The sequence below is a fragment of the Saccostrea cucullata genome, unplaced genomic scaffold (genome assembly GCF_032062105.1).
Source record: "Saccostrea cucullata isolate Sc308-1 unplaced genomic scaffold, CSIRO_AGI_Scuc_v1 ctg3654, whole genome shotgun sequence".
Lineage (NCBI taxonomy): Eukaryota > Metazoa > Mollusca > Bivalvia > Ostreida > Ostreidae > Saccostrea > Saccostrea cuccullata.
The window spans coordinates 10,237-21,719 of NW_026935144.1; the positions used below are offsets into that span (position 1 = coordinate 10,237).

Genomic DNA, 11,483 nt, shown 5'->3' on the forward strand with positions numbered 1-11,483 from the left:
AACGTTTTTTTTCCTGACAATGAAATCACAGTTAAAGTTTAGTCTAAATTAAATTAAATTTCGACTACCTGAAGGTAATTTGTTTAAATGCTTATGAATGAAGTTGTCTTTCTTTTCAATAGACAGAATATTGAAATTAGTATACAAGCTTCCTCGGATATAGTGTAGATTCAAATTTAATTAACGCAAAAATTAACGCCTAAAGGTAGCTCAAATAGGTGGGGACACAAAAGCTGACAAGCACATATATCTTGTAAACTGAGAAAAAGATTGCATTGACTTCGCATTAATTTACACTCCACAAAGACGGGTCCATGAACCAGAATGGTCACATCGGCCGCGCTGTTTTAAAGATTTCAAAGACTTTACTTACTTGGAAGGCGTCTCCATATGAGTGAAAAATCTTCAAGAGGGACGTTAAACAACGTGCAAACAAACAAACTTACATTTTGTACTTGGAAAATTCTTACCCTGAATGCAGACCAAACTTAGCCCCACAGATCTGGTCATATTTTGGTGTAAAAAGCGGAAACTGCGCAGTATTTATCTCGCATACCTGCATTCACAAGACATAATATACTAACAGAAGACCAACCTCCCACTTATTTTTTTTTAATATTACTCGAGCAACCATATGTCGAACATTTGAAACTTTGTTCTGTGCTATTTAACTTTGAAACAAGATGGTTATCTTGGAATTCAAAATAATAAAAAAAAAAATTAGAAGGAAAACAACAATTTTTTTTAACTTTTGCTAATTTTATTAATGTATAACATCACATTAGCAGCTGTTGGCAGTAAGCAGTTGACAGGAACAGTAAGCAAATTAAAAGCAGTTGCATGGCTGTCTGATATGGAATTCCATATGTGAATCCAAATTCAATAGTAATTGGAGTGCCCGTCTGGACATCCGTACGTCCTTTACGCTTTGAGCTATCCATCTCTCATCCACAACTCCTCCTAAACAACTACCTGTAAATAAAATAAATGACACATTAATTTAATTCGTAGTGCTTTTGCACACCTCAAGGATACTTCTTGATGGGACACATATTTCAGGCTTCCCATAGCCAAATGTGGACAATTTCTATGATAAAGAGCTTAAAAATCTCTTTTCCACAACTTTTCCTTTATTATGGAATAAAATATTGTAAATCAACTTTTATTTGCGTGCGAGAAATTTTCGCGAAGTTCACGAGAGCCTCTTCATCGCGAATATTTCTTGCCGTGAACCGTTTTTAAAAAGTCTTCATCTATTAACAACAGATTTAAAAAAGGCTGATCTCGAAAATTAATATCGCTGCAAACTTGTTTTCCTCTGGTAAATCGCGAAATATAAAGTCGTCGCGAATAAAAGTTGGTTTACAGATTAATGCACTTTCATAAAATCTTTATTGCAAAAAGCCAGTGTGCACTTCTTATTTTAATCTTGATTGAACACATTTTAGGTTTGCAATATCAGTATATGAATACTGCCATTCTTTCTATTATGTCGGGGATATACCCATGAAACATATGGAGATAACGAACAGTATTCAAAATCAAGAGTCCATTAAACAATACAAAATAGGATCAGAGCAAACACGGATCTCCAAAACATCAGAGGTGGGATCAGATGCCATGGAGAAGTGAGCATCCCCTGCCGACCGGTCACACCTGCCGTGTGCTCCTTGTCATGATTGGAAAATAACGGAAAAATCCGTCTTCAATTTAGTGTATAAATAATGGACTAACAATTTGTATGAAAAACATCAATCAGCATTTGACTTAATGATAAATTGTATTTGCTGACAAGGTCATTGTAGCTACCATAGAGCTTACTAAATGATGACTTTAAACGAGACTGTTGACATTCTTGTTTTATCAACTTGTTTGTCAATAATTTACCTCGTTTTAGGAATTGTACGTACGTAAAGCATGTCCTTGCGTATCAGATCAACTGAGATATATACACTCTGTATGCAGGTGATGAAAGTATATTGCTGCATAAGTAAGGAAAGTTGACGATAGAAAAGTTAAAAGTCATCACGTTTATCATAGAGCTTGGTTGTTAGATAACCATTAACATCTTAAATTTCGAGTAAAATACAGTATACAAATAAGAAAAAGATGTGTCAGTCTCTGTGGTATCTTTTATTTCAAGCTCACCAGGATATATCGTATGGACATAAGAATGGAAATTACCATTGTTATTTGACAATACGTTGTCGAAATATCTAAATGTCGAGTTGAAGGCCACAGCAAGTGTTCTTTTTTTTCTTTTCACGCGTAAGGTTTTGCACAAATTCTGTTTCATATGAATACAAAAATTTAGTGATGCTTTCACAGAATCAATATTACAAAGTTTCATTGCATTCTTCCTACTTTATATTTGATCGCGGACAGATATATTTGTGCTTTCCCATCGCAAAAAAAAGAAATAAATTAAATAAAATAAAATAAAAAAAGAATGAATTTTTTTTCTAATGGACGCGTAACCAGCATACTAGTACTCACACTGGAGTGGGGATACGTACAGAGATTATTTTTTTTTAATCAAAGATTAATGAGTGTACGATTTTGTTTTAATTGTGACTGTTTTAAATGCGACGTCTTAGTACTGCAAGATATTACTTGAAAAGCATTGCGAAAACCTGTACACGATAATTGGTATGCTAGCTTAAGTATCTAGTTATTTTATTTTTACTCTGGATAATTATAAAGCATGGAGAGAATTGTTTACCCAGTACTGACGATAAAAGTCTGTAAAGTATAAATTAAAACATGGTTGTATTAAAGGTCGCTACCTCTGCCTTTTCATTTAATTATATATACTTAGAAAGAAAACCAGTACCTATTTCAAAACAAAATATATGTAAATAGATTAACTCCATTTTGCTATTCCTTTCCACAAAATAATTAATGTATAAACATCTTCATGTAAATAAACGAAAGTATTTTTTTTTCCTTTTTCATTTTTATTGAGAAAAATAAAAAAAAACAACGATTGTATAAATATAAATACAAACAATTTGGAATTCATATATTATAAATCTAGGTACAAAAACTCATTTTCTTTTCATATAGCTTAATTACACGAACAAATATTAACATTGGAAAAACATCCAGGTTCATTTTCACTTATGTATAAAAACAAAAAGTGAAAACTATCACAGCTCATATATCCGTAAAGTTCATAATACTGTAATCAGTCAATATTTCAACTTTAATCCATCTCCTCCACGGTAGGTCCTTGACCCTGACTAGCACCAGACTGACCCGGATTTCCACCATGAAGTTTGGCCATTACGGGAGAACACACCTTTTGAACCTCCTTTAGTTTGAATTCAAACTCTTCATTATCTGCTAAGGCGTTACTATCTAACCATGACAGAGTTTCACTGCAAACTCTGCTAACAGTGTCTTTGTCTTCAGATGGGAGTTTGTCTCCATGTTCCTCTGTTGCCTGTTTGACAGAGAACACATACGACTCCAGTTGATTCCGGGCTGCTATTTTTTGTCGTTGTTTCTCGTCCTCATCTTTGTATTTTTCAGCCTCGTTCACCATCCTGTCAATGTCAGCCTTACTTAGTCGACCTTTGTCGTTGGTGATGGTGATTTTGTTAGACTTGCCCGTACTCATGTCTTTGGCTGAAACATTTAGGATTCCGTTTGCATCTAAATTGAATTCCACTTCAATTTGTGGGACACCACGAGGTGCTGGAGGGATTCCATTCAGTTCAAATTTCCCCAGTTTATTATTGTCTTTGGTCATTGCTCGTTCACCTTCAAAAACCTGAATGGACACTCCTGGCTGATTATCAGCATATGTGGTGAATGTCTTTGATGCCTTGCAGGGAATTTTGGCATTTCTTTCAATGATTTTGGTCATGACTCCTCCAGCAGTTTCAATGCCCAAAGAAAGCGGAGTGACATCTACAAGTAAAACGTCTTTGATGGCTTCACTTGTGTCTCCCTTTAAAATGGCGGCCTGGATAGCAGCACCATAGGCTACGGCTTCATCTGGGTTGATGGATTTGTTCAGTTCTTTCCCGTTCATAAAATCCTGGAGTAGTTTTTGTATCTTGGGAATTCTTGTTGATCCTCCTACCAGTACCACATCGTGAATCTTAGATTTGTCCATTTTAGCGTCCCTTAGAGCTTTTTCTACTGGTTCCAGGGTAGCGCGGAATAAATCTGAACACAAGTCCTCAAATCTGGCTCGTGTGATTTTGCTGTAAAAGTCAATGCCCTCAAAAAGTGAATCAATCTCAATGTTGGCATCAGAGCTGCTTGACAGTGTCCTCTTTGCGCGTTCACAAGCTGATCTAAGTCGTCTTAGAGCACGTTGATTGTTAGAAATGTCTTTTCCATACTTGCGTTTGAATTCTTGTACAAAATGATTAACCATTCTGTTGTCGAAATCTTCCCCTCCAAGATGAGTATCACCAGCTGTGGAGCGAACCTCAAACATGGAGCCTTGGTCTATGGTAAGGATGGAGACATCAAATGTTCCTCCACCCAAATCAAAGATGAGTACATTTTTCTCACCTGAGAGGTTTTTATCGAGTCCATAGGCTAAGGCGGCAGCTGTAGGTTCATTCACAATCCTGAGAACATTGAGACCGGCTATGACACCAGCATCCTTGGTAGCCTCTCTTTGGGCATTATTGAAGTAAGCTGGGACTGTAATGACGGCGTCTTTAACAGGCTGTCCGAGGTATGATTCTGCCGTCTCCTTCATCTTGGACAGTACCATGGAGCTAATTTCCTCTGGTGTAAATCGTTTTGTCTCATGTTTGTATTCTACTTCAAGCTTTGGTTTTCCTCCCTCATTGGCGACTTTAAACGGCCAGTGTTTCATGTCGGCTTGCACACTCTCATCGTTAAACTTGCGTCCAATCAGCCTTTTAGCGTCAAAAATCGTATTAGCACTGTTTAGTGCTACCTGATTTTTAGCTGCATCTCCAATGAGCCTCTCGCTGTCTGTGAATGCCACATAACTGGGCGTCGTTCTGTTTCCTTGGTCGTTGGCAATAATTTCAACCTTTCCATGTTGAAAAACACCAACACAGGAAAATGTTGTACCAAGATCAATGCCGATAGCTGGGGCTTTACTAGCCATGATTGTTTACAAACACTAAAGTGAAAGTACAATATAGGTCAAATAATCACTTATGATAAATTATAAGTCTCTGTCGACTGCGTATTTTTTTTCGCAAGGTAACAGTGTTAATCTGCAAATTTTCGATGCGATTCAATTGACATTTTAGGTTTTGGTATGTCTCTCCGATCTCTCTGGCCAACTTCGGGATTCTGTACCTTTGGGCGGGCCATTGATCACCCGGGGGGAATTTTAAAAACGAGAATTTTACTTTTTGTTGATATGGTGTATCAAAATTCTTCATTCACACTTCATTTTCCCGCGGGACTCCGTATACTAGATCGAAAGATTTGAAGAATAATAATAATGTTCTGCGAAAATTCGGTTCTAATCTAAGTCAATTGACGTTTTAAACATAATCTAATCTATTTTTAAACGTGACCATTCGGGATTCATCGAGATTTTTAAAACATTTTGACTTCATTAATAGAATATTCATATATATAGTATATAAGGCAGTTCATGGCGAAAAATTTAGTTAAAAGACGTTCCATACAAAAAATACCAAGATGTCAGTTAACACAGTCATAAGAGGCTGCAAGTTTGAAAGATTTGATATAGTCATCAAGCACTACACAATTAACAGAGATACTATTACAGTCGTGAGTGATATCAATATTGAAATAGTTACTTTGCAAATTTTCGATGCGATTCGATTGACATTTTAGGTTTTGGTATGTCTTTATATACTATAATCGAAAATTCTTCACACTTCGGGACTCCGTATACTAGATCATGCGCGAAAATTCCCGAATAATCTAATCTATTTTTAAACGTGACCATTCGGGATTCATCGAGATTTTTAGAGAATATTCATTTATAGTATATAACTTTCACAAGATGTCAGTTAACACAGTCATTCGTGTTTACAAAACAACCATGGCAAGTAAAGCTCCAGCGATTGGGATTGACCTTGGAACAACTTTTTCCTGTGTCGGTGTATTTCAACATGGGAAAGTAGAAATCATTGCCAACGACCAGGGTAACAGAACAACACCCAGTTATGTGGCATTCACAGATACCGAACGTCTCATTGGAGATCCCGCTAAAAACCAGGTAGCCATGAACGCTGCTAATACAATCTTTGATGCTAAAAGGCTGATAGGACGCAAATTTAATGATGAGAGTGTGCAATCAGACATGAAACATTGGCCGTTCAAAGTCGCAAATGATGGAGGAAAACCAAAACTTGAAGTAGAATACAAGAATGAAACAAAGCGATTTACACCGGAGGAAATCAGCTCCATGGTACTGACCAAAATGAAGGAGACGGCAGAGGCGTACTTGGGACAGAAGGTGAAGGAAGCCGTGATAACAGTCCCAGCTTACTTCAATAATGCTCAGAGAGAGGCCACTAAAGATGCCGGCATGATAGCCGGTCTCAATGTTCTCAGGATTGTAAATGAGCCTACAGCTGCCGCCTTGGCCTATGGACTCGATAAAAACCTCTCGGGTGAGAAAAATGTACTCATCTTTGATCTGGGTGGAGGAACATTTGATGTCTCCATCCTTACCATTGACGAGGGTTCTATTTTCGAAGTTCGCTCAACTGCTGGTGATACTCATCTTGGAGGGGAAGATTTTGACAACAGAATGGTGAATCACTTTATGCAAGAATTTAAGCGCAAGTATGGTAAAGATATTTCTAACAATAGTCGTTCACTAAGGAGACTCAGGACGGCCTGTGAACGTGCCAAAAGAACATTATCCAGCAGCTCCGAAGCTAACATTGAGATAGACTCTCTCTTTGAGGGCATTGACTTTTACAGCAAAATCACTAGAGCAAGATTCGAAGACTTGTGTGCAGATTTGTTCCGTGCTACCCTGGAACCAGTAGAAAAAGCTCTTAGGGACGCCAAAATGGACAAGTCTAAAATCCACGAAGTTGTCTTGGTAGGTGGATCAACAAGAATCCCGAAAATCCAAAAAATGCTTCAGGATTTTATGGGTGGGAAAGAGTTGAACAAATCCATCAATCCAGATGAAGCCGTCGCCTATGGTGCTGCTGTCCAGGCTGCCATTTTAAAGGGAGACAAAAGTGATGTAATCAAGGACGTTCTCCTGGTTGATGTTGCTCCACTGTCTCTAGGAATAGAGACGGCCGGAGGAGTCATGACAAAAATCGTTGAACGGAACACCAAAATACCGACCAACGCCTCTCAGACGTTCACTACATATGCTGATAACCAACCAGGGGTGTCCATTCAGGTTTTTGAGGGCGAAAGAGCAATGACCAAAGATAATAACAAACTTGGTAGGTTTGAACTGAACGGAATCTCTCCTGCACCCCGTGGTGTCCCTCAAATAGAGGTTGAGTTTGACATCGACGCAAATGGAATCTTGAACGTTTCCGCGAAGGACAAATGCACAGGCAGGTCCAACAAAATCACCATCACCAATGACAAAGGTCGCCTGAGTAAAGCGGACATTGACAGAATGGTGAACGAGGCTGAAAAATATAAGGAAGAAGATGAGAAACAGCGGCAGAGGATAGCAGCTCGGAATCAGCTGGAGTCGTACGTGTTCGCCGTCAAACAGGCCGTGGATGACAGCGGCGATCAGCTGCCGTCAGAGGACAAGGAGGCTGTCTCCAGGGTCTGTAGAGAAACCCTGACCTGGCTGGAGAACAACAGTCTGGGAGAGGTCGACGAGTACGAGTTCCATCTGAAGGATGTCCAGAAGGTGTGCTCCCCTATCATGGCCAAACTTCATCGGAACGGCTCCACCGGAAACTCGAATCACGCAGGCTCACACCAAGGACCCAATGTAGAGGAGATGGACTAGAATTGTGAACGTATAGACTCATTGTTAAAAACCTCATAAGTATTGTGATATTATAGTGTACTTTCAATGAAAGACTTTTCATTTCAGCATTATAATTGTAAGTTAAAATGCTAGGAATATGTGTTGAAATATGTATCCTATGTTCGGATAAATAATGCTATAGTTCTATGTTATAATTTTATACATATTTATTTGTTTCTTTATTTTTTGTTGTGTTTTAATAAAACTACATGACACTAAATATTATTTTTTGTTATTTCTTCACATAGCATCATCTAGATCTATTAAGTGTGATAGACTCGAAATTTCAGAAAGGTCTAAAACTTTTTCTTACCTGGTATTAGTTTATTATCAATTTGTTGATTTTTTGCTGTCAATATAATTCTCGCACAGTTGAAGGTAATGATCTTTGAGTTTGGTATTAGGCACATGAAGGCAGATGGAACATCGTTCATTCTATAACGTCTATAGAACTTGAAATCCAGGCATATTTTTTTTTTTCGAGCAAACACGAAAAGTTTCCAAGTCTTGAAAAATTTAATATGCCCCCCCCCTCCCGAGAGTTTGCGCTTCTCCGTGGTATTTAGCGTGGGTCAGGTTTTTTTATTTTAAAAAAAGAAATACATGCATTGACTTTACGAAAACCGCAAGGCTACATAAAAAAGTGTTTGTCTTTCCTTTCAATTTGTGGATGGCCTGCTCATCGTGTGACCTACTGATGTATCATTCTCATATTCTTTAAAAATTCATTTTAAGTGCACAGCAACCTTCAATGCATGCTGTGATGACTTGCAAATCGCAGGTGTATGTCAGTACTTACATAATGCACATTTCTTAACTAAGGTATTTTTTTTTTCAAATGGAGGAAAAAGTTCATTAGAGGCAAATTTTTGTTTTTACAACTTCAACCAATACAAAGATATATTCCATGTTTTCTTTTTTCCAATTATTATTTTTTTTATTAAAAAAATTCTTGAATATAGGGAAACTTTTTTTCCAAACATTGTAAATAATTTAGACTAAGTAAATATTATAAAAATCGTTTAAACATGCAAATGACTACATGATATTTATACAGAGTTGTAGATTTGTTGCATATCTAAGATGAGAAAAGAAATTACATTGCCAGTAAATCTGTAAGAAAAGCATTTTGATGAACAATTATTAATCAGTAGGATCTCATCTCATATATATTAATGCAGGGACCTATATACTTAGTATATAGGTCCCTGATTAATACAAGCAAAAACAAGAGGCGCATGCTTCATGAATTAACAAAATGTACTTTTCACTCTCAAGAAGCTATTTGCTAGATCGCAGATTTTGATTTAGAGGTAACTGACTGATATGTTAAGATTTTATGCAATTTGACAAACTGATAGACCTTCATATCACCACTCAGTTGACCTTTTATTATACAAAAAGTATCTGCGTGTTTCTGTCGGTTTAATATCTACCAGGATCCGTGCCACATTATTTATGTTAATTACTTATCAAGGCGAAGCAATCCTTGTAAATATTAAACTTCAGAAGAGAAACCTTGTCAAGTCTTATTGAAATGCATTTGACCTTTAGAAGTCCTTCTACTCCATCCTCATGTTTGTTTTCTTAATCGAACACCTTCCAAGAGATGCATGCCATGAATATGAATGAATTTGGAGGGGGTATAATTAGTCAAATGGCCGCGCTAATAGCAGACTTGGAATAATGCTTTGTCGCGAGATGCAGTCCATGTTTCGGACTACGTGTGCACTGCTGATGGTCTCATTTTTACTCCTGGGAGTCTCGGTGTTCTTCATAAATCTCCTTCTGACACAACGAGGTAGGTGTTTATTGTCACATTTTTTCCCCCAAAAACTCCAAACTGTTCTTTTTTTTTTTAAGACGGAAAATACAAAAATAAATTCGATGCTTTATTTAAAAAATGACGCAATATGCTAAAACTATAATTATTTTTTTAACATTAAGAACAGTTTGGCTATTATATGTAATGATGAAACTTTTTTCTCCCATAAGCATTTGCTTTTTTCTGGAAAAAATGCAAGAATCCAAATGGAAGTGCAAAGGTTAACAATTTTTACTTAGTATTATTCAACTATATGATTTGAAAATTGGATTGACACAATATGATTCATTAGCAGACTGTAGTTTAACACGCAAATATTCCTGCTTATTAAAAAATATATTTCTATTAAAACATTTATAACATAAGAGTACAATTTTTGAAATTTTATCAAGACTTTAACATAAAAAAGACTTTAAAAAATTTAAATTAAATTGTTATTGAATTATAACACCTAACTTGTTAACTTGTTACCCCCCCCCCCCCCCCCCCCCCCGGGCTCCGGCGCCTCTGCATTGAATGACACAATGATGCGTTTGTGAAACACTGATGCCCATCCGTATGATAGTGTTTGCTCTCCCCCCTTCTAAATCCCCCACGCCCTTGTTCGAAAAAAAAAAATCGGGTGTATGCCCCCTTTCCCGCGGTTTCTAAAGGCCTTCAGAATAAAGTTCAGGGATTACAAGTACGTAGGATGTATCCTATCTCCAAGTCGACCTAAAATTCACAGGATAGGAAACACATACATGAAACAAAAAATTAATGAACTGAATTATTACATGTTCATGAGTAATGTCTTCCCACAAATTTTTATTAAAATAAAAATTTGGTGTTATGACTATTGGTGTTAATATGCAAAATTGATAATAGTTTTGCATTTATTGAGATTTGATAACCAAGGGCGCCTAATATTGAAATAAATAAATCATAATTACTTTATATATCAATCAATATCGCACTACCCGTATTATGAAGAAAGAAAAAAAATAAATAAATCATTTTAAAAAACAAAACAAGCAAAAGGAGATTTTATGGTAGAAAATGATATGTTTTATACAGAAAATAAATTAATTCAAAATTCATTGGATGGGCATCGTCCAAAATTATTCAGTATTCATAAATATTTGCAAAGTGTACATGCTCTACAATTTCAAAACAATTCCACGCGTCAATAGAAACAAGCTAATTCAGAGAATTCGTGTCCCCCGCTTAGGGAAAAAGTATTGACTGAATTTGTAGAATTATTAAATGTATACATGTATACTGAAGGAAATAAAATACATGTATGTCAATATGCATATAAAGATTTGATTGCTTATTCTTTATTATGTGTATAGAAGATTTTTTTTTTATATGGAATATTTATCACACTGTAATGATGATTTTATAACCTCATAAATTTTTCATTTCACATGCTGAATACTATCATCCCGGGACCTCACACATTTGAAGCGAGTGACATAACCACTAGACCACGGAGTCGCTTAACACGCAGTGAAGTATATGCAGAACTGAAGTCACATACGTGTATATATTCATGTTTTCATGTTCGGTATTCTCAAAATTTTACACAATCCATGGTGTTTGATTTATTTAGCCTTTATTAAACAGTTATAATAGATGTAATAAGAACATAAAGTCCGCCGAGAACCTGTTTTATACGCAATAACTCTCCTCATGCCCCTGCGCTAAAAATAGCGACATGTAATACTA

The 11,483-nt window shown here is 36.4% G+C and overlaps 2 protein-coding genes and 1 long non-coding RNA gene across 3 annotated transcripts; 1 reads left to right on the top strand and 2 right to left on the bottom strand.

Annotated features, from left to right (window-relative positions):
- Positions 1–738: 738 nt before the first annotated feature.
- LOC134242016 (uncharacterized) lies at positions 739–9,563 on the bottom strand. The gene is made up of 2 exons (XR_009986783.1): positions 9,497–9,563; positions 739–972 (listed from the first exon to the last, which is right to left on the bottom strand). It is a non-coding gene; the product is annotated as an uncharacterized LOC134242016 (long non-coding RNA).
- On the bottom strand, positions 3,005–5,204 carry LOC134242015 (heat shock protein 68-like). Its single transcript, XM_062724022.1, has one exon. It carries the CDS (start codon positions 5,102–5,104, stop codon positions 3,206–3,208), a length of 1,899 nt encoding a protein of 632 aa, XP_062580006.1. The 5' UTR covers positions 5,105–5,204; the 3' UTR covers positions 3,005–3,205.
- Positions 6,007–8,168, top strand: LOC134242014 (heat shock 70 kDa protein-like). Its single transcript, XM_062724021.1, has one exon. It carries the CDS (start codon positions 6,023–6,025, stop codon positions 7,925–7,927), a length of 1,905 nt encoding a protein of 634 aa, XP_062580005.1. The 5' UTR covers positions 6,007–6,022; the 3' UTR covers positions 7,928–8,168.
- Positions 9,564–11,483: the final 1,920 nt, after the last annotated feature.

Bases quoted from the DNA above. Each gene is read 5' to 3' on its own strand.
- LOC134242015 (XM_062724022.1), bottom strand. From the start codon at position 5,104: ATGGCTAGTAAAGCCCCAGCTATCGGCATTGATCTTGGTACAACATTT.
- LOC134242014 (XM_062724021.1), top strand. From the start codon at position 6,023: ATGGCAAGTAAAGCTCCAGCGATTGGGATTGACCTTGGAACAACTTTT.